The sequence below is a fragment of the Epinephelus moara genome, chromosome 9, assembly GCF_006386435.1.
Source record: "Epinephelus moara isolate mb chromosome 9, YSFRI_EMoa_1.0, whole genome shotgun sequence".
Classification (NCBI taxonomy): domain Eukaryota; kingdom Metazoa; phylum Chordata; class Actinopteri; order Perciformes; family Serranidae; genus Epinephelus; species Epinephelus moara.
In genome coordinates, this window is record NC_065514.1 from 24885285 (window position 1) to 24909226 (window position 23942).

At 41.4% G+C, this 23942-nt stretch overlaps 1 protein-coding gene across 1 annotated transcript in view; it reads right to left on the bottom strand.

Moving 5' to 3' along the window:
• The window catches only part of dym (dymeclin), a 69656-nt gene that overhangs the window by 8455 nt on the left and 37259 nt on the right, over nt 1-23942 (bottom strand). Inside the window, exons 15-16 of the mRNA XM_050053261.1 lie at nt 9255-9437; nt 5915-6028 (exon numbers count right to left, since the gene is read on the bottom strand). Of these exons, the coding sequence (XP_049909218.1) occupies nt 5915-6028; nt 9255-9437 (297 nt within the window). The remainder of the gene's footprint in view (nt 1-5914; nt 6029-9254; nt 9438-23942) is intronic.

Here is a 23942-nt window from a genome sequence, read left to right on the forward strand (position 1 = left end):
TTGTCTCCTTCTTGGCAAAGCAGATAGAAGCGCAAACGCCACCAACTGGACTGGAATGTGGAACAAGAGATACATGTATAAACTTTTTGTAGCTGGGGCATACGCAGTTGGTGTGCTTGCTATGCGTACATTCTGTGCAGTCACAAAATTTTGGCTGCATGCGGACCCTTGTGTACATGGGCTGGTGAAAACATTTACAACACGTGGACCAAAGCGGAACCTCGCGGACATGTGGACGCAGAAAGTATGAAGCGGGAATTAGTCTTGTCATTTTACAGACAAAACAATTAATTGAGTTTGAATTAAAATAGTCGCAGGCCTAATGTTCATAAATATGTCTCTTGATATGGTTAATTTATGAAATGTTGATGCAACAACTGAAACTCTAAAATCATGTTCAAGTTTTGAAGATTGATAGGAGCCACCTTTATAGTTAAGGGAGGTACAAGGTGCTAGTAACTTAAGGTTAACTCTACAGAAACCCTGTTATTATTGCAGAAAGCACTGTGCACCTTAAATTTGAGTTGTTTCAGATCTGTGATTAACCCAGAAAAGAGGATCACTTGTTTAATATACCTAATTTTCTAAAGTGACTCCATTGTTCTGAGGCTTTACAGCGAGAAAATGCATTTACCCTGTGCTGTCAGTGTGTGGGAAAGTAGTGCTGGCCAGCCATAGGAGCCATAAAGGCCCAGGTACCAACTAACAGCTGGTAAGCCTCCCCACCCCCTCCGTCCCATCCTGAGGAGCCAGAGAGTCTGTGGGCTATCACTGCTCAATAAGGCAGATTTCAGCCAGTCAGGCTAAACAACACATTCCACAGGCACTGCCCATGAGAGCCACTCAGCCTCACACACCCTGAAACAACAAGCATACACAAAGAATGAGAGGGAGACGGTTGAGTGACGAGGTGCTGAGGGTCGTCCCTGGGGTATTAACCACCTTCTTTTAACCTTTTCTGTCAGTTGGGACCTGATTTACATGTCTACGCCTTTGTGTAAATGCTTTAATATCACTTAAGTAAACAGGTTTTTTGAAGTCTGTGTCTACAATGTTCCTCTCACCTTAAGCAAGGTTCGGTTTTGTGAGTAAAATCTACACAAATTATTTACTTTGCAACTGTCAGCTCCTCCCAACAAACAGATTTCAAGGCAGCAAATTTAAGCCATGTCCACAGTAAAGTGGATAAATGTGAAATGGCTGTTTATATGCAAAAATTACCTGCGTCCACACTGATGTTTTCTGGCTGTGTTTTTGAAACTTCTGTCTACTCTGAAATGAAAAAATAGCAGGTCTTGTCTTCTTCCTTATCTTTACATTGGTACATAAACGTGAAAGTAGAAGTGTCTTGGCCTGTGACCTTTTTGTATAAGTTTGATTCTTTAGTCAAAAAACTGAGGGTTAAATATGACACTGATGTTTTAAACATGTCCACACTGAGGTACGTAACTTTCTAAATTAATATTTCTCTCTTTTCTTTGCCTCAGCCCCCTTCAGACTAAAATGGTATCTTTCTTTCTCACTCAACAACTGTCTCCAGAGTGTAAAAACCTTAATTTGCTGACTGGGTAAGTAACCGCACAGGGCAAACACAGCATTTGCAAAACAATGAAATAAGCTGTCCAGTGAGGGCCGGGGGCTGTGTGGCTATAAAGTTTTAGAAGGATTTTCTGTCACCTCTGCCTTTCTTTGTGCTTTTATCATTAACTGTCAGTGCCTCCCAACAAACAGATTTCAAGACAGCAAATTAAAGCTGCATCCACACTGAGGTGGATAAATGGGAAATGGCTGTTTATATGCGAAAATGACTTGTGTCCGCACTAATGTTTTCTGGTTGTGTTTTTGAAACTTCTGTCCACTCTGAAATGCAAAAATAATAGAAAATTGTTTTCTTTCTTACCTTTATATTGGCACCTAAACTGAAGAGTCTTGGCCTTTGGCCTTTTTATCTATGTTTGATTCTTCAGACAAAAAACTTGAGGTTAAATAATTTGGTCAAGACCCATGACTTTCACCTGTTGACACTGACATTTGAAATACATCCACACTATGGTATGCAACTTTGTAAACGCATCTTTTTCTTTTTTCTTTGCCTCAGTCCCCTTCAGACTAAAATGGTATCTTTCTTACCCAATAACTGTCTTCAGAGTGTGAAAACCTGTCTGTGCACAGGACAAACAAAGCTTTTACAAAATAATGAGGGCCAGGGGCCGTGTGGCAGTAAAGTTTAGAAGGATTTTCTGTCACCTCTAAACTTTTTCTGTGATTGATTATTTTAAATGTCAATATAGCCGAGCACACGGTGCAGCTGCTGTCATTAACCTATATGACTTCTTCATGGCAGCTCAGCAGCTTGAAAATGACAGCTGGTTAACAGGTAGTATTTATGAGCAGCAGTTATTCTTATTTTACTCATTCCACTGACAACAGAAACAAAAAAAATATGTAAATGAGAGCAACTATATTGTGAATTAGTCTTAGAGAGCAGGAGGACAGTGAACGGAGGTGTAACAGGCTGTCTAGAGCTGCGTAGTGACAATCAGCTATGAGGCAGCAAAGTTACACAACTATTCTTTATCTCTAACTTTTATCTCTCTTTTCTTGAGAATGCCCATTAAAATGTCAATATATGAAACAGCGCAGATACTGTCATCAACCTGTATTTAAGACATTTTTATCAGACGACCATAAAATAATAATTTAAGTCGAGCTGCCTGTTTGCTGTGGTGCAGTTTGATGTTTAGATCTGAAAAGAAGACGTGTTTCACTGTGGACAGATGTCTCTTCTCAAAAAACCTGGATACACAAATGTGGATGCAAATCATTTTCCCATGAAATAAGAGTTTTGAAATTCAGTCGGCCTAATATAGACATCATCTTAGTGATGCTGCATACTTGCCAAAAAATGTTGGAACTTGACATTGCTGGGTAATTTTATCTATTTGTTGATGGAATTTTACTGCGTATGAACCTCGTGTTTTCATTTGATCATGCCAAGTTATTTTATATATTTGTATTTAAGTATATTTATGTATGCATCCGTTAACTAACTGTCTGTGCCAAAACACTGCAATGCAACACCGGCACTTTCAGACTTCTCTACTCTGCAGAGTTCTCAGAAAGCTCTGGTTTTGGTTGGGGAGGACAGGAGGCAAAAAAAGAAATTTTCTTTAGCCAGCTTAGTGTCGACATGGCTTCAACTTCAGGAATTCAAATTTCAACACAGCAGATTAACCATTTGTTGACTTACACAGCATCCACTGACATGCACTGTGCTACAATTAAATGTAAAAGTGACCACAGGACAGAGTACGTCTCCTAATTAAGGAAAAGCCCAGCTGAATATCATGCTCAGACTCAACTTGTGTTTGTTTTTTAGAGAGGAATCCTGACATCTCTTCCTTGTCAGCCCTCTCCATGTGCACACACACACTGAGACAGAGACTGAGACACCAATACTCTTTCTGAGAGCTTTTACTGAGTAATTACCAACTTATCGATGATTCCACACAACATTAATCCAACCAATGGATTTTCGCATTGGGAGCTGTATAGCAGAATGAGCTCATAAAGAGGATGGGAAGCGAGAGGTAGAGGGACAGCGGTATGTTTGAGCGATGGTACCATCAAGTGACGGAGACTTCTCCCCAAGGAGACATCGCCCAGATATACTCTTCGCTTCATGTCACCCTGTGGAGCTGGAAAGCACTCAGGTGGTGGAGAGTCAATGTGGGACTCAACAACACTTTTGCACAGAGACAAAGACTGGCACACATGGCTGCACACTCATCGACACACAGAGCCTACCACGCACACACCCAAGCAGTCAGCTGTAAACACCAGTGGCGGAATGTAACTAAGGCCACATCCACCTTCTTATTTTAAAATTTTTTAAATGAAAAACAATCAAACAATCAATGTGATTGGTTGCTTAGTTAAAGAAAGAAAATGTTATGGAGATGACCGAAAAATTGGACAAGAGATTTTTTACTTAGACCGACGCTGATGTGAAACTGTTAGAAAGTACCACATTAGTATAAAGTGATGTAAAACAGACTGGTAACATATTATATATCGTAAAATTGTAATATGGTAACATATTAGAGCGGTACCAGGCGCGTTATCCACCGCGAGAGCAAGACATGGCAATGGGAAAGGTGCGCCCACACAGGAATAAGGTCACAAAAATTGCGTAGATGCAGCTATTATGTTTAGGCTTGAAACGTCATGAATGCTAAAACCCAATCGGGAACTGAACATCGGTGTCCACGTCCTTGTTTTTAATAGTCTGCCAATCCAGACTAAAACGCAAAGTAAAACGGGGTCAGCAGCATTTTCAAAGGTCTCCATTTTAGGCCTTCCAAAATGCTGCAGTAGTGTGGATGCTAGGCGGAAACACAGCAATCATTATGCATTTTAAAATGAAAAGGTATTAGTGTGGATGTGGCGAAGTACATTCCCTCAAGTACTGTATTGAAGTACAATTTTGAGTTACATTTTCTGCTACTTTATACTTCTACACACCTCTATCTCAGAGGGAAATACAGGAAAAGACAGCTTTAGTGGCTTTGCGGAATCAGATTAATTACACAATGTAATTAACACATAAATTATGATGTATTATTATGGAAGACTTGACTGCACCCGGTCAGTGTATAGAGTAGAACATAGGCTCCACACACACTAAACACACTAATGCATCAATAATTAAAATACAATAATAAAATATACAGTATTCTGAAATTAGCCATTATGCATAATGAGTACTTTTAGTTTTTGGACTTAAAGTATATTTTGATGCTAGTACTTTTGTACTTTAACTTAATTAAAATGTAGAACACAGGCCTTTTTCTATTAATCAAGTTTTTCTACACTCTGGTATTGGTGCTTTTACTTGATTAAAAGACCTGCGTATACACACCACTGGTTAACACACACACACACACACACACACACACACACACACACACACAGATAAAAAGGTTGAAACACCCATACACACCCCATACACACATGTTCCAGCCACAGCTGACTGCATGAGTGTGTGCTACAGGTACAGCCCTCCTTGCTGAAGGACATGGAAGGGTTATCCACATGGCTCCATGTGTAATTCGACGGCTCTATGGTCGATCGCTACATTAGCGCTCCAAGGTGCCGAATGAGAGCGAGACACACAGAGAGAGCACATGGACTCGTGGCCACGCACCATCCCTCTTCCACAACGGCAAGCGAGACAAATGCCTTGCAGCCAGCCGCCAAGTATAGAACATGAAACACATGATGAAACATGCAATTAAGAGCTTCTGTGCTGGTGAGGAGCGGAGTGGGGAGACCGCTGGTTACATATTTCCTCACTGATTAATGGAGGAGCGCTGGGAAGGGCGGGGGTTAGCGAACCCGCCAGGAGTGTTGGGAGTGTTGGGTAACGAGGCGCGGTGGCAGATTTATGCCCCCCTCCCCCTCCCCCCAATCTTATGTGCCCGTGACAAAGTGCCCCCTAGCCCCCCATCCCATCTCCTTGAAATACCATTACATGTTCGCATGCAGCAGGCCAGCGGAGATGGAATGAAGATGGGCATTAATGCTAATGAGAATTGGGCTTTAGCCTTTTGTCTCATGTCCCAGTGGCTCTTTCCATCTTTCCCTCGCCCCAGTCCATATCCCCATCACACGCCTCTCTCTCTCACCTGTCCAGACAAACTAATTCTCTTTCCCTCACCTCCCCAGCACCAATCCACCATAACTCGCAGCCTCTGACAACACACTGCACCCTCTGCACATGCACCTTGATGTCCAATACGTCCCACTTCTTTTCTCTTCAGCCAGTCTCATATTTCATTGCACTTCGTCTCCAGGCTCACCCATTATATCCGTCCCCCTGCTGTGTATCTGTGTGTGTGTGAGAGAGATTTACCTTCAGTCTGTCTGTGGGCAGGGCCTGGGCTCCTTTCATAATGACTTCCTGAACCCTCTCAACAGACAGGTCACTTCCCGCCTGCTCCAGACGCTGACTGAAGAAGCCGATCACCTAAAAGGTCACATGAGAGGAAATGGTCAATCACAATGCAGAACCTAAATTTGCCAGAGATACATTTGGTCTAATAGAGATGATTTCTAATGCATACAATTCAACATATATGAAAATATGCTCACTTGCTTTCATGGTGAGAGTTTGATAAGAAGATACCACTCTCATATCTGTTCAGTTAATATGAAGGTACAGCCAGGAGACAGTTAGCTTAGCATAACGACTGGAAGCAGGGGGAAACAGCTTGCATGGTTCTGTCCAAAAGGAACAAAATCTGCCTACCAGCGCCTCTAGAGCTTGCTTAGTACCATTTTGAATCTCATTGAAAATTTAAACAAAAAAATGTAAACATACTTAAGACCACAACCTGTTGTACAATTTGATTTTGAGATACCTGATTTTATCATGGACACACCTGTATTAGCGTGTTCTTGGTACATACATATGTAAAGAGTGCATACCAGTAAAAAATGTGTATAGCCGAGTTAAATTTTCCTCAATTCAAGTTCAACTATCTTTGATTTGTATGTTTTTATTTAAATATTTTGAAGCTCAAAATGAACAGTACATATATCCCCCTTTTTCAAAAATTACCACGTATATGCATTGGTTTTTTATGCAGGAAAACTCGCTAAAAATAGGCGACAGACCACATATACCACTGTGTACACGACTCTGCAGTAGATGAATATGCCTTTCTTTTTGCTTTTTGTTTTCTTTCTGGTGTGTCACATTTAATGTCACAAACACTCCAGAAAACAGGTGAGTAAACAGTAGAAAGCAGCATGGTGGTCAGTGGAAAACATCACCGTGGTAACGTGATTAAAACTTGGCACTGACTAATTTGGAACAATGTTCGAGCACTGCTTGGATGGAGATGGACAGAGTCTGTGGCTGGAAAAAGGGTGAGAATTAGCAAGTCCCCCCCGGGTGTCCATTTCCATCACTGCTAATTGGAACTGGTGCCGATAAATACTTTTGACTACTGCAGAGAAATTCGTCCTGGGAATAAATTCAGATAGTAACCTTTCCCACTGAATGCCTTACTGTTTTTTTTTCTTATTATGTGTCACGTTCAACGTCACAAACATGCTGGAAAACAGGTTAGTAAACAGTAGAAAGCAGCATGGAGGCCAGTGGAAAACAACACAGTGATTACTTCTTCAAAACTTGGCACTGACTAATTGGAACAACATTCAAGTGCTGCTGGGATGGAGGTGGACAGAGTTTGTGGCTGGAATAAGGCCGAAAATTGGCACTTCCCCCCAGGTGTCCATTTCCATCACTGCTGATTGGAGCTGGAGCTGATAAATACTTGTGACTACTGAAGAGAAATTTGTCTCGGGAATGAAATAAGATAGAAACCTTTCCCCCAAAGACAAAAGGCCAGTAGTTAGTGGGTTTATTGTCCAGTGGGAAAGGGGCTCCATAATAACTGTCAACTGTAAAATATCTTCATCACAAAATGTTTGTATTGGTCTGAGTTTATGTAAGAAAACAAAAATATTAGCTGATATACCATTATATTACTGCTACAGTTCTCAAGTATCAGTGTTGGCCTCAGTACTCCAGTATCTGCCCGCACTCTAATCTAAATCTTCCACCATTAAATCCTGTTCCTGTTTCTTGGCACACAGGATCTCATGTAATCTTGATCCCACCGAGGTTTAATATCAACTCCCAGTTCCGTCATGAAGCTCTTTGACTCTTTTAATCCCTCTGTTTGGAGCTGTCACATGTTGATGTTGCAGCAGCCACACCCTATATGATGACACTGGGTGCAATATGGAGATCTAAGTTAGAACAAAGTGGCATCACGCTACATATAGAGGGCTCCGTTCTGTAAACACTAACACTGGCAAATGTTCCAACTTGTAACAATACATGTTAACAGAAAAACAAGCTTTCTGCTGCTTTTGCATCAACACCCAACAAAACGGGTTGTCATGTTTCCTAGCAACAGTAAGTTGCTCCAAAAATGGGTCTATATTATGCAGGGATACAGAGCTACATATAGCATAATTTATATGGCAATTATACGACATTACTGATTGCAAGTATTTGCAAATAATTGGATAAAAGTTGAGAAATTGGCTATAAAACTGCATGAGTTCTGCTTTAGAAAGTGAGAAACCTCTAAAACAAATTGAAAATGCTATGGACATAGGCTCAGCTAATATGCCTGTAGGCTACATGCTCAGAAAGTACATACATGCAGTATTTCAGATTACAAATTCACCATAGGGTTTGAGCATTTTTCATCCCACTTAAAATGAACACTTCACTGGAGCTCAAATTATCTGATGCCTTCTGGGTTTAAGCCCAAAAAGAGATCAAGGAAACTGTATTTTGCGTTTCCACTGCTGTGCTAGCCTCTTCCCCAGAGAAATGTTTGATATTTGATCATTAAAAAAAACTCTAGGTATTACTGATTCTTTTTAATGCTCTTTTTTGTCAAACCAACAGTGAAAAATGCATCTACAGGCAATGTTTTCTCTGCTCACGCTCTGTGGTTGCTTTAGAGTTCAAACACACCAGAGCTTACATGAGCACTGTATGTGTGTGTGTGTGTCTATCTAATACTAATCTCTTCATTAACTCCGAAGGCCTCCCATATGGGGTTAATTTAGAGGAGCAAAAAAACGGCCCCTCATCCTGAATCTCATGCTCACATACACGGATTTGCAAGCACAGGGAAGGCTTCGGAGAATAGCCTCGGGGAGACTGACTTAACTGAGGGATTCTAGATAGCATGCTTCCCTCATACTTATGGATAACAGCAAAACCCATGGCTATGTATGCAGCAACCCCCATCCCTCACACATACGCACTCATACACACCAAAGCTTCCTTTGCTCCTCTATATGACAAATACAACTCTGAATGACAGCTTTCTCTCACACTCTTCCTTCCTCCCCCAACACTCAATGAATATTTGACACAGCCTCTCGACACAAGGGGACTGATTAATTCATCAATACTACTTAAGCTCACAGGGCTCGGCGTGCCGTACAGTCCAACTGCACACTATGTTAACGATGCAGTTCACATATGTTCCAGCGCTGCCTGGCTTTTTGAAACTTTCCCTGCAGACTGAGAGGACATTCAGGGGAAAATCTGTGTAACCTTGATCTATGGAATAATTACCACAAATCAGCCATGAGGCAAAGCGCTCTCAGGCTTGAGCTTCTCTTAATTCACTTCTGATATGAAAACTTCGACTGACCGTGTCCAGGTTCTGCATGATGTCCTGGAAGGATGGGTGTGTCCTAAACTGCTCAAAGAGCTCCCTCTTGTAGAGCAGTGCGTACACCAGGTTGGGGTTGTGGTGTAGAGAGTTGCACAAGCAAGAGTTGATGATTTCCAACATCATGCGGATCACCTCCTCAATCACATTCAGGTCCTGTGCCTGGGGGGAGAGGGAGGATGTAAAGGTTAATTGGTTTCCCACTACACTGGTTTCACTTATAATGGTGTTTTTTAAATGATTGCTTCCTGATAGATTGATCAGCAGGGGGGAACAGAGAGGTGGAGGAAACGGCAGAAGGAGGGAAAGAAGGATGAAAGTTGACAGCCAAGGTCTAAGTGAGGGACAGATAGGTGACCTTGTGCGCCACAGATCAGGTCATGTCACAGCAGGTTTCCTCTTGGGGCAAAGACAACTGTCGGTAAGTGACAGGTGACAGTATGAGAGGAGAAGGGTGTGGGAATGATGGGGTTTAGTGGCTGACGTGATATGTTATTTACAAAGTTCTTCAAGCAAGGTAGGCTTGTCACAACTCAAGGTAAAAGCAATGACATTCAGAAATACAGATATCAAGCAGAGAAAACTACACATCACAGAGCTGTAAAAGGCAGGAGCTTGTATGTATGAGTGTGTTGCAGTTACAGGTGCTCAAGCTCCGTTAAAGGAGTAGTTTGACATTTTGGGAAATACAACTTCTCAATTTCTGGGTGAAATGAGAGGACAGATACCATGGAGAGTTGGCGCAGCTTAGCATAAAGACTGGAAACATCATCTTATCTAGCCACTTGAATCCAATCAAGTATTGGAGTTCTAACACACCAAGCTGAGGGTCGGCTGTTGGTCAGTGTCGGGCCGTTGATGAGTGTCTGTTGCCCTAGTTTTTGTGTTTTGTGCAGCACTGTTGGCACTAGTTGGCCCTTGACATTTTGTTTTCTGGCTGAATCTGCATCAGAGACGGCGGTGCCCATCAGTGAATGAAATCAATGTTATTGGCAGTTCAGCTCAGCGCATGAGAAGAGAAAAAGAAGTGAGGAAAGTAAACAACTAAAGTCATTGCCATTGATTTCTTTAGCAGAACCAGTCCGTAATTGTTTGTGTTATTATTCGCGAGTGTGCAGTAGATATTCTTTGTTCTTACAATGTCCTGTCAACCCTACCCAATCCCACTTCTCTTGCCTTAACCTAACCAATACAACTAACTAAGGCAACAAGTACTCGCCAATCATAAGGAGAGTAGGGCAGGTCAATCTTTCCCTATCCACCGATTTGCAAATTTGTGTCCTGATGGTCCTCTGATTTCCCTTTTCGAATGACTAATACAGACTACCGCCGCCTGCTGGTATGGAAAATTATTTCCTCTCGTGCAGGTGCAGAACATATGTGCTAGTTGGCTATTGGCTGTAGTCTTTGCGGCGCGTCCAAGTAAAGAGACACAGACAATGTGGGGCGACACAACAGTCAGCCTTTGTTGCCACAAGTTCTTTACATATTAACACACATACCAAGATGCGCAGCAATATAACAGGACGCCATGCAACCCAATTAGACTGAATATAATTCCAAACCTGCCCTGACTTCTTGGTTTGAGAATAGTCAGGAGAACACATTAAGCTACCAGTTTATTAGGTACATCTGAGCCATTTAAATACTCCTACATTTGGAAAGCTTCAGCTTATTTGAGACTTTGAGTGTTTTGGTGCTATAAAACTTTTGACCTTTGTACCACCAACTGTAGCTCTTAAATATAGTTATCCAACAGCCACACATCACTACTTTGGTACTTTCAAGGAAATTGGTCTTCTCATTATTGTGGAAATCTAAGCAGCAAGGTAAAATCTAATCAGACGATCTGCTCTACTGCGGTTTAAGAACAGAGATTCTATCATGCATTGTTCTTCTGTTACTCTGCTCACAACAATGTGTCTACACAGATTCACAGACAGACAGACAGATAGACAGACGCCGCCGTGACGAGATAACGTCCCACACGGCTTGTACCATTGTGGCACAGAAAGGAAACGACAGAGAGACTGTGGGAAAACGAATAATCTTTTAAGAGATAAAAAAAAAAAACAGGCAGCGAGGAATTGGCGAATACAGTTCAAGACATGATGTATGATTTCCCGTGGTGTGACAACTGCGGGCAGAGCATTGCAAAATCTATCATGTACTGATGGTATTATAGATAAGATCCCTAGAAGATTCAGTCAGTTTCCAAACCAATCTAAAAATACAGAACAATGAATAGTAACATGCTTCATCTCGAGGAAAACAAACACGACTAGCAAAATGGACTTGAAGGAAGGCGTGCTGTTCTTTTACTTGCCAAAAAGCAAAAACAATAAATATATAGGACTTCAGTACAAGATCTTATAGCAAGTGTATTTGAAAAAAGTGTTCCATCAAATGCTGAGAAGCTGATTTGCCTGAAATGTATCTGCTCCTTAAACAGCATGTCTATGTCGGGCAGAACAAAGACAACTAAGAAGAAGCTAAGACAAAAATGCAGACTAAGAGAATGCAGGAGTCAAGAACATTCAAAGTAGCTTAGCTTAATGCGATCGTGCACTAATGAAATAAGTCCAATTGCAGAATGACCAACACTGTAACACACACGGTAAAGATCCTCTAACCCTGATCCTGGGTCTGTATGATTAGCAGGAATAGCATGACCGAGTCGCACTGAAAAGCTGTATGATTTTCAGTAAATCTGATAATGAACAGGACCGCGAGGCCCCGCAAAGAGTGATTCCTTCAGCTGAACATACAATAGGCTCTGCTCAACCCTGCCTAAAGAATATTTATATCAAGCATTGCAAGACTGTCAGGATAACGTCGTTTTCTACCTGCTGAAGTCAGGAAGAAGGTACCAAATATACCAGGCCAGCACTGAGAGGCTCAGGAAGAGCTCCTACACTCAGGCCACTGACCAAAGTCCTTCTTTTTACAGAAACATTTTTATAAGAACGCCTTAAACTAGTTATTAAAAGATGGAGACCAGGATCTGATTCAGAGATGTACTGAGTGGGATACTTAACAGTTGAAAAATTAATGTGTAATGGCTTTAATGGTTCTAAATTACTAACACTGCTAAAATTACTTTTAATACTGGCCTATATATCCAATCTGTATTGGAAAAATAAACTCAATATAGGCATTTAACCCTAAAATACAAAGAAAAACTTTTATGGTATACACACCGAGTACTCACATCAGAATGACTGGACCGTCATGTCTGTATTAATCATCAGTGGGCTATTCTACAGCAGACAGTTTGACTTGTTATATAAGCGCAGGTTTTACTGTTAATATATTAATGTTATTAGGCTCCGTTCCATTCAAGTGTCTTTCAATGTCTTCCTAACATGTTCACTACATGCCTACATAAAACAAATATAAGATTAATTCTACATGACAGCCTCTCTCCTCTGTTAACACCTGCCTCTACAGCAAGTATTCAGCAGATATGCATAGCTTTCCTTTTTTAAAAAATTTTTTTATTAAGATATTTTCCTTGGCATTTTAGCCTTGAATTGACAGGACAGGTGAGTGTGAAAGGGGGAGAGAGAGAGAGAGGGAGTGACATGCAGCAAAGGGCCACAGGTTGGACTCAAACCCGGGCCACAGCGGCAACAGCCTTGTACATGGGGCACCTGCTCTATCCACGAAGCCACTGACACCCCATGCATAGCTTTCCTGCAGTGTGTGGGCATCAAGTCACATACAGACCACCACTCTTTAGCTATTACAAAAAAAGCAGCCTGTATAATCAATCACGATGTGACAGTAGCCCAGAAAGCGACTAAATAGGTCTGTGACATTTAAAAAGTGACACCTGAACAAGAAAATAAGCAAAACATCTCAACTGCATGACTGTATCATTGCAACAATTGTAGGTTTCTGAAAAAGATAAATAATTGGTCCCAAAACTTGAATCACTATCTGGCCGTAGAAAGACCTCATCAGAAACTTCCTCAGGTGTTACATCCTGCCTCATTTCAGATTTGAAATGAGATAAAAAAAAATATTCAGCTGAAGTACTGCAATTACTGTAAAATATATTGCAGTAAGTTGCTGAGCAAGATGGTTTAACCTCTAATGTGTAAATGTGTAAATAAGCAAAGCTTTGTGGTAAAAAAGCTTGTTTTCTCTGTGCCATGAGACATTTAAAACCTAAGAAAGTGTAATAAAGAACATTTGTAAAGTCTGTTTAGCCACATGTTACCATGAAAAGCACAACTTCAAAAAGAATAGTGGCCTTTATGTTCTACAAAGTGAGACTTATCCTTAAGGAGTCATGACAACCATTATTGTTCTGATGACGACCTGTTTTGACCAAGAATTTGCTAATACCAGCTAAAACCAGATTCAAAACAGCAGCTCAGCGAGATTGCAATGGCAAGCTGATTGGAAGCTGAGATTCCACCTCCAATCTGGGCTAACCATCTGTAACAGAACTGCATGTGGTAGCATTTTATATTCCATCTTTGGTGCCCTGCTTCGGAAACAAGTCCTTATCTTATAAATAACTTTGCTTGCTGTGTGGCCTTTTTTTTTTTTTTTTGCTGTAACCACACATAAGCATACGCTCAGTCTTATGCACATGAACACACACAATCACCCCCTGAAAGTAGCCAGAGGGATTAGGATGACTGTAAATAACTGTATTCTGTTGTGCGTTGACCATGAATCAGGCCGGCCACACAGATGCAATAATGCACTGCATTGATTTCCACAGACTGGCAGACAAAGGTGTGTGGCAGTGTGGAGCTTTAACAGGCAGACCTGAAGAGGCAAGTTGAAGGCAGGAGAGCCGGCTATAATGAGGATTGATTGTGCGTCTGGAAGCAGAGGTTGCTCTCTGGGCTCGACTCTACTGCCTAGCTAGACCTGCTCCACTCTGTTCTGCCGTGGCAGGCCATAATTAGACAGAAAGCAGGGACAGATATGGGAGACAACTGAGTGGGAGGAAGAGGAGGCAGAGGAAGGAAGACAGTAACAAAAATGGAAGCAGAGAAGAAGAGAGAAGGAGGGGGAGGTTGATGGAGAAAGTGAACACGATGAAGAGGAGACAAAAGGAGGAGAGGAAGGCAGAGTGGGAGTGAGGGATGCCTAGTGTGTTTGTTCTCTAGCTCTGCACCCAGCTTAATGAGATTAGCCTGGCAGGAAAAAAATGCCACACTGGGGAATTCAGGTCACATGAAAATAGGCTAGCTAGACGTCTGCCTGGCCCTGTGTGTATGTTTGTCAAGTGGATGAGATTAAGAGGTCCATGGTCTACTTGAAACCCAGACAGGATTTAAATATATTGGCTCCTCCTCTTCTACTTCCCACTCTGTTCTCTTGCACTTGTTTTCCCAAAAATGTACCAGCTAGACAGCCCGAAAAACACCTGACATGTGTTTGTATGACTGCATGAAACCATTACAGCCTTCCCTTTCTTCACTCGCTCCCCTTCCTCATTTTTTTTCCTTCCCTCCCCTCCTCTTCTCTGCTCCTTCCTCTCCAGTCATGTGCTATTTTCCAGCCTCCTGCATTGTCATTTAGTCACAGCCACTCATGCCGCTATTTAATGTCTTCTCTCCACCCAGGAAAACACAGGCCTCAGACATGAGCTATATCATTAGTCTCAATGATCCTGCCCCAATTTTACTTGTTTCTCCGTTTACTCAAACCTTACAGGAAGGCTGTGAGTGTGCGTATATGCCTGCGCATGTGTGCTTCCATCTGTCTTATTCTGCTGCTAATTCTTTAACATGCTGAGCACAAATGTGTTATGTCTGCAGGTACGTTTGACCTTTGCTATCTGTCTGACAAGGAAAATTATAGAGTTTGCAGATGCAATCAGTGACTGGGAAGGACATTGCCAGCACTACACTATCGATGTGTGTGTGTATGTCTAGCCGTCCTATCATACCCATGCCTGTTTTTGTGCATGCTTGTGTGTGTGTGTGTGTGTGTGTGTGTGTGTGGACAGGGTGTTTAGAGACACAGACATGTAAATCCCTGTAAAGTAGGAGCTGGCATCATTAAACCAATAGCTTAGTGATTCCCTGGCTGGCCCCGCTGCTCACTGCAGGCTGTTGCAGGGCAGACAAACCAGACATATTAAGAAAGAGCACTGACAAAGACGAGGGCACGGAGAGATAAACACAGACAGATACAAACAGAGAGAGAGTTAAAAGCTGCACCTAATAGGCAGATGTTTTCACCGTGTCAGATTGCAAACCATTCAACTGAAATTTAAAGAATATTTGCATTTTTTATCCTTGATGCAATATCATAATGGAGGGAAAAAACAGGGAAGGCTTGAGTAAGAAAGACGGATGATGGAAAGCATGAAGAGAGGAAAAAAAAGCACCACGTATACAGACAGAGAGGGTCAGACGGGCTGAGTAGCAGCAGCCTACCCTGTCTTTTGGGAGTTTTTTTTTTTATTTTTTTTAAATAGGTCATTGTCTGACCTGCATTATGGTACCACGGCCATGTCATAATCACACCATTTTGTGGAGCACTGTGCCCAGGTCAGCCTCTTATTACCCCACAGCCTCACAAAACATCCTTTGTTGCACACACACGGCGCACACACACACACACACAGAGTGAGGCAAAAGACAGTGTTTGCCTGCAGAACTACAACACCAACAACTGCCTGTCTAGGATCTATTTGTGAGAGACTGTTGGACAAGCGCTGCATCACTGTCTATGTGGAGGGGAAGTCCAACATATTTGCAGACAGACATCTTACTATGACTTTAAATAAGCACACTACCTCTTGGAGAAATGGCTAGCAGTAACAGCAGGGGAGCAAAACAGCAGTGATGTCGATGATGGCGCGAGTGATAATGATAAAAAAGATGACGCCAACAGCTGCAACAGAACTCGAGCAGATAGGTGGGCAGTGCTAATTGATCCGCTGCTAGCTGTGCTCTGTTTTGCCGTGCCTCGATCAGGAAAAGACCAGGCCACAGCGGGGCTGCCCTAATTATCATTTGGAAGCAGACAATCATTAGGACCGCAGAACACCTGCTGCCTGCAGGGGTGGCACTCCTACTGCCCGCGAATAAACGCAGAAAGGGTCGGAGGGAAAGAGGCAGAGAAGATAAGAGGCTGACAGATATATAGAGAGACAAGCTAACAAGTAAACTAACAACGAAGTCTGGCATCGTCTTCACTAGGCAGGTGAGGAAAAAAAAATTCAGGAGATAAGAGACTACAAAGGGGGGGTCAGTGAGTAAGTCATCTCTCAGCAGGATATGAACTTAATGAGAGGAACACAAGGGGACAGACTTATATTGAGACTGAGAGGAGAACATAATGAGCAACATGAAGTGTGGCATCAGTCTAAGAGGTTACTAGAATTTGTAGAGTTTGACCTCATTATAGATTATTTTATTCAGTGTTAACATTTTGGAAAAGACCACCAAAGACTTGGCCACTTAAACCCTGAGTCTGGTTCAGTCAGTGCAGTTGAAAACACCTCTGTGGGCGTTTAGACTAAGAACAGCCTTGTGTTACCAACATGTAAAGGGCTGCATTTATGGGGGGGTGTTGCTTCGATAGTGGTGAGTCAAATGAAAGAGGATCCAGGGAGTCCAGTTTGATTCCTGAGTTTGAAGGCCTAAGAGACACCAAGGCCCAATACCAATATACCCCTCACCCCTACCACTTAGCCCTCATCCCTCCATTTTGCGTGTTCATGTCTAGGGGTAGGGTGTCTAGATTCTTGTGGGGATAGAGGGGTAGGGCAAAGTGTTAGGGTTACATGGCCCTCCAAACTGAGTTTTTTCAGAGGCACACTCCAAACAAACAGTGTGTTTACATGCACAGTTAAGTTGAGCAACTATTATTGCTCGACTGGCCATTTAACTGGACCACTGTCCTTGTCTCAGTATATAAGCAGGGTAGGGAATCGATTTATTGACCAAAGTATGTCCGACTTCCCTACAATAGGTGGCAATATGCCCCCTTTCAGCTTGTTAGTACTGGACCTTTTTCCAGTTGATCTATTATGTCACAGACCAAACACTCGACAAACAAGTTAGCTACGGTTAGCTAGTGGCAAAGTGATACCATGGTGGACAACTTTACAGCTCTGTACACTTTGTCTGTCCAAAAATGCATGGCTCTGGATGTAGATTTCGCCATGTTGTTACCGCCTTCTTCATCTGTAAAGCATTTAATGCTATTCTACTTCCGGGTCAAAGCCCAGGGCAGACACTGTGGAGCATGCGCTGAATGCCTCGGCCAGTTTGGCTCCAATTTACTGTTTATGTGCAATTCAAGTAGTAATTTGACTCCCAAACGTATTATGTGGGTATGTTAGTCCGACTTTGAGAAATTCAACATGTTTACATGTATTTTAAAAGTCCAGTTTTAATTGGACTAACACAATAAATCTATTTTCTCTAATGTCATGTAAACGTACTGAGAGTGTTATGAGAAACAATCGTCAAGATGGCTCCCAAATATATTTCCTTCTTTAATAAAGACTTAAAGATTACAATAAACACTGAATTATCTTAGTTTAATGTTGTTTTATTGTAAGATATTCCTATAACAAGCATAACAAAAAATTGCTAGTAGTATGCTGATGTCTTGGTGGTTAAGTAGCTAGCTAACATGATACTGTTATTGCTGATGTGTGCATGACATTTTGACATATTGCCATGTCACATTTCCCAAGCCTTGATAGCATAGGATGCCTAAAATTTAACTTAAGTCCAGCAGCAAAGTTGCTGCACTTGGTTCTTTTTTATTTGATGACTTGTTCGATTGACAGTGTGAAACTTATGCTAAGAACAAACCGTGAGCGTTGATGGTTTTCTATTTCCATCAGGTAAATGGCAAATGTCATTGTGATAATACCGTTATTGCTTTAGTTGCATCTGTTTACGTTAATGCTATCTACGACTACTGATGATAAATGATGGTCTTAAAAGGTAGTCCCATTTCACGGGAAGATTTCAACCACTACCCCTTGTAACCCTGTTCCAAGGGGCAAAGGGGTACACGCAATAAGGGGTAGGGGTAAAAATGAGAAACAGGATCGGGTCCAAATGAAGATAAGGAAAATATTTTTGCTTCTCTGGAGAGCTACCATCGCAGCGATTGTTTTATCTTTTATTACGGCAGTCACGATGTAAACAGTACAAAACAAAACACAAGCAAAAGTCCGACGAAAGATCCACACACTGTAGTGACAGCTCCCATTGTCTACAGTTGACGAAGATCTCTGTTAGACAGAGACATTGCTGATACCAGAAAAGTGAGTAAAATGCAACTTTGCCAGTTGCAAGCTGCTCCTCACTACATTACCAAACAAGATCAATTCAGAAGAACCTATTTGATAATCATAACAACAGACTACGACGACCAATCTTTAACTGTCGGGAAATACACTGAAGGTGTGAAATGGTATGAAATTGTGCAAAGTTAAATGTATAGGTGCCCTTTACCTTCCTCATTTCTCTCCCCATCTCTCCTCTCTGGGTATTTTCACTTGAAATGGCAAGACACTGCGCGCGCGTGTGTGTATGTGTGTGCCATGTAACCTCTGATTTCAAGGAAGGCGGTATGATAATGTGCATCAGTCTTCTGGGGGGGATTGGCTCTACATCAAAAGACTATAAGAAATGTGACAGGATAGTTCACACTTCAATCAATCAGTTCCTACTTTCAGGTAAACCGTGTATGAAGGGAGACACTGATCTCTGCCCTCACACATTACGTTGTCCCAGAGTCTCCATCAACACCGTGGAATTAGAGGAAATGGACATGGAAGAAAGTCAGCGCAAGCCTGGGCGATGAAACTGCCACATTTAACAATCTCAGAGACTGAGAGGGAGAAAATACATGAGATTCCCATTTGTGATTGAGCCAAGTGGAGGCTATGCTGAACACAGATAAAGTCATTTCATATAAAATATGCAGAGGGGACAAAGATCAGGAGAGGACAGAAAAGTATGGAAAAGGAGACTGGAAGTGCAGAACATTTTATTGCAGATACATCACTACATTTCCCACTTAATTTTTGAGCTAAGGCAAAACTTTACTTTAAGTCTGTGTATAGCATTTATAAGCAGTATATAGACATTTAAAATGCTTTATAACTCACTGTAATGTTGCCGTAAGCAGATGTATGTGTTTATTACTGTATTTGTCAAAAACTATAACTCCTCCTGTGGGCACCAGTAAGTGTAGGCGGCTGTATAAATACATAATGAATAACGACACAGTAAAACACATTTGTAATAATATAAAATGTGTCTTCATAGTAGGAGTTGAAATTTTTGACAAATACTGTACATTATTAAACATTCAAAATGTTCTTATGGCTGCTTACATTATAAGATAATCCCTTATTAGTCCCACAGTGGGGAAATTTACAGTGTTAGAGCAGCAAAGTGCAAAAACCACTATAAACAACAAGCAGGATATAATAGAATAATAAATATGGGCACAGACTGAATGGTTGAATTCAAGTTATTGCATATAGGGCATGCTGTTACTGTACAATTTAATTTATACTGATATTGCACACGGGTGATGCCTGTCAGTTTTGGTGTGTGTGGTCTACTAGGAGCAGTGCTGATTGTGAAGTCTGACAGCAGAAGGAAGAAAAGACCTGCAGTGTCTCTCCTTCACACTCTGCAGGTGAAGCAGCCTGTCACTGAAGGAGCTGCCCATGTGCTGTCAGAGTGTCCTGCATGGGGTGGGACATGTTCTCCATCTGGGATGATAGTTAAGCTATCAATCCTAATATTCTCCTAACCCATATAACTACATTATAATAATAAACCATATTAACAATGTTTATACGCTGCTTAAAAATGTTAAATAGTGTGACTTACAATAAGGATGCGGGGGTATACATTTTCTTACTTTTTCACCACTGGTGAGAGTATATCAGCATATTAGGACACAAATTCTTGTCCCATGTACAAGTGATTATAGCCTGACCTGGACACTGGAATTTTGGGGAGGATGCAATAAAAAAAAAACCCTGATAACAATAAATAATTAATTTTTAACACAATCACATAACATGAACAAAAATCTTGATACAGATTCCTTAGTTTTTTTTTGGTTTTTTTTTAATTATGACCAAGACACATATGAAGCTCTTCATGGGGACTTGAAGACTGCATGAATCTGTTAGCATGTTTGACTCAAAATAATGTAAAACACACTCAAGGCAATGATAAATTGCAACAACGACTTCAGAGACTGTACAGCAATCATCAAAATACACAGTTTCTAGTCATCCACGAGCTGCTGTAACATTAATGGAAAAAGTGTGGATTTTGCAAAACAATTTTGTAGCCTAAAAGGAAAGTGGCAAATTCCTGGAAGGGCTGATAACAAACAGAAGGCATAATGTTTATTATCTGTTGATATATCCTCAGGCTCTGCTTTTTTCCCTAAACAAGAGGAATGGTGCTACGGAGCTAATGCATGTGTCTACACTGGCTATTAAAAAGAGATCACAGATTGTGACTCAACCAGCGCACATAAACACATAGACAGGGTGGTCCAACATGCTCCTGGCTCTGTGTGTGTGTGTGTGTGCGCTTGTAGTCTCTTCCCAGAAATGTGCAACAGTAAACAGACGAAGAGGCACAGAAGTAACATTACCACTACCACTGGCTGGGAGCATAAACAGTGACACACAACGCAACGCAATGCAACACAGTGCATACTTCCTTCTTTTTATGTTTGCTTGTGTGTACGAGCGCACACTGCATGTCACTGCGCATATCTCAAAGGGCAAGAGAAAAAAAACAACATATGCAATCAGAGGTGCAGAGGCTGCAGAGAGCAACCATGGGGCCCCAAGAGAGCTGCCCTGCTTGGACTGGGAGCCTCTAGCTGTCCCCTGGGGGCTCAAGGGGCCCTTACCCTTCACTCTTTCTTCCATGACACTAACCAGACACAGCAGCACATACAAGGATGTGTGTGTGTGTGTGTGTGTGTGTGTGTGTGTAGGGGGGGTGCTCTGCGTGTATTTATATGAGAGAGCGAGGGACCAAGAGGCAGACATCAAGAGGGAGAGAGGGAGGAAAATGGAGGGGGAGACAGAGAAAAAAGAGGCAGACATTAACACATACGCAGAATGCGCCCAGCTTTAACCCACAGCTTAGAGCATTTGACAATGTTTTTTCATATCCTCCTCTCAGTCTCTCCCTTGTAAAAGAGAGCAATTACATGTCCAGGACAATCCCACATTAAACAAACATTAGTTCTCTCTCCAGGGCCAGACTCAGCCAAATTACATTGTTTCCAGATGCCCATCACAAACCCACCCTCTCTCCAAACCCCCCCTCATCTCTTCTGCTCGTTTCTACTCTTTCTATTGTTCGTCTTTTCTCCTCATGTTCTGCTCCTCTTTATTGCTCCCTGTAGTTCCCTAAACTTCAAGTTAAGATGAAGAGTTTGTGAATAACACAAAAGCAGGCTGCTTTCAATTACACTGCCACATGCACTACTACTAGAGGAAGAAAGGAGGGCCAGAGATGAAGAAAACAAAGGAGTCAAAATGATTTCTTTTAGATGTCACATCTCCAAAACTAATGACGGACGTCAGCCTGTGTGTGTGTGAGGTCGTTAGAGCTGGCCTGATAAGAAAAGCTATGCATAGGTTTTTATGTAAATTTCAGTTTAAGGTTCATACTGCAGGTAGGCAGAAGATAGAAATAATTGGCTGGTCACTAATGTTTAGCTTGTAGATAACGTTTGCAACTATTCACCTCACTTTGAATAACCTTCCTTTGTATTAAACATTGAACGATTTACTTTTCATCTATGATCTCACATTCCCATTGATAGGAACAAATGAGACAGATATTTGCTTAAAATGTAATCAGTATGCAAAGACAGTTAAAGGCCTCACTGCCACAGAAATGACACAGCCTTACCATCCAGAATACGTATGATGATCCTATATAAAATTCACTGCAGCATAATGGGTCAGTTTTGTTGTTTCTTTTGGTCTTTTATGAAATTATCTGATCAGTCTAGCAGAAATGATGGGCTCTAGACATTTTACAGATCAAACAGTTGTGATAAATGACTTGACAAATAAATTCTTAGTAGTATCCCTACTGATCAGGTCTACATTTGAAACGCTCTACGCCCCAATTCAAATCAGAATAAACAAGACTAAGAGCTACACTAGCAGCTCTGTGAAACAGCTCTGCATCCGAAATCGCATTCTATGCACTGCAAACTGTATTTGCTCTATTGTGCAACATACTTTTGTGTATGTAACAGCAGTGTGTGTTACTTTATGGACGCACTAAGCTTTAATTACCACGTCTCTTTCTGACAGCCTCCTTGCCAGTTAGAGATGCATAGCAATGGTAACCCATGCCAACCTCAGCTCTACTGGTTATTTAAAAGTGATCCGAAACTATATTGCATCTAGCAAAGTGAAATCACTGAAGCAAGTGTTACTGATGTTACAGAGCTGTCTTGGTTCATGTCTGCCATAATGTCTGTTACGAATGTTGTCATCTACTGTATTGCATTGTGGGATATTAATGCTGGCGTAGTGTCAAGTTCACATACTAGTGGTTTCATACTAAGGTTTCATACTTACTTATAAATCCCACAAACTGTTTTAGCGTAATAAATGTTATGTTAGATAGTAATTTATACTTATAATGTTAAAATGGAATTTCGGATGCAGCCCAGCAGGACAGCGGCACACTGAGCTAAACACTAACTTTAGCATCCTAACATGCTAATAAAGACAATGCTAACATGTTAATCAGATGTGTCATCAGGTTAGCATACTACCATTTGCTAATTAGAACTTGACACAAAGTACAGCTGAGACTTAGGATATTATCATTAGTTTTTCAGGTATTTGGTCATAAACGAAAAATTAAAATATTTACTTCATAGTACGAGGTATGCACTGATTTAGATCAGATCGGATCTGTCAGAAAATAAGAGGACATTCATAGATGGCAGTGGCCGATGTTTTTCTATTGTGTCACATGCATTTTATGCAGGCTAAAAAGCAACACTGATGGCCACAAACTTTAATTAATGAGCAGGTACAAGGAGAATAAATTAACCCTTTGGCAAATAGGCTCCGAGATCTCACTGGTGTGTGACGAGATGGCTAGTAGCAGCCGTCATCCCGAGGACAATAGCAAACGTGTTTTGGTGAACAGAGATCTTTCCTGAGGAGCCTTCGGGAATAAAGGACATAGTAAAATCACTATTGTCTTGTCAGAGGACACACTGTATTGTTTGCCAGATAGGCAATTCTACATTGTGAACAACGAATCTGTGATAAAATCTGCAGGAGGAGAGCTAGTTAACAGTGGCTACAACAGCTCACCGAGGTTTCACTGAGTTGCATTTTGATGCGTTCAAGCTCTATTCAGTAAAATGTGTAGAGGGGCAAAGGTAAATTATAATATTCTCATGATGTGTTCAATGTTATCTTGTAAACGTGGTTTTTGTAAAGAAACTTGAATAAATACAGTTGTTTGAAGGAGAAATTTGTTGATGTTTTCACAGCAATATAAAATAGATAATAGAGAAGTAAACATAGTAAAGTCATTTGAAGCATTTAGTTTTTTCAGTGCATCCTTACATATTACAATTAATTCTGACCTCCCCCAACTGAACAGGGACCCTCCAGGCTTTACC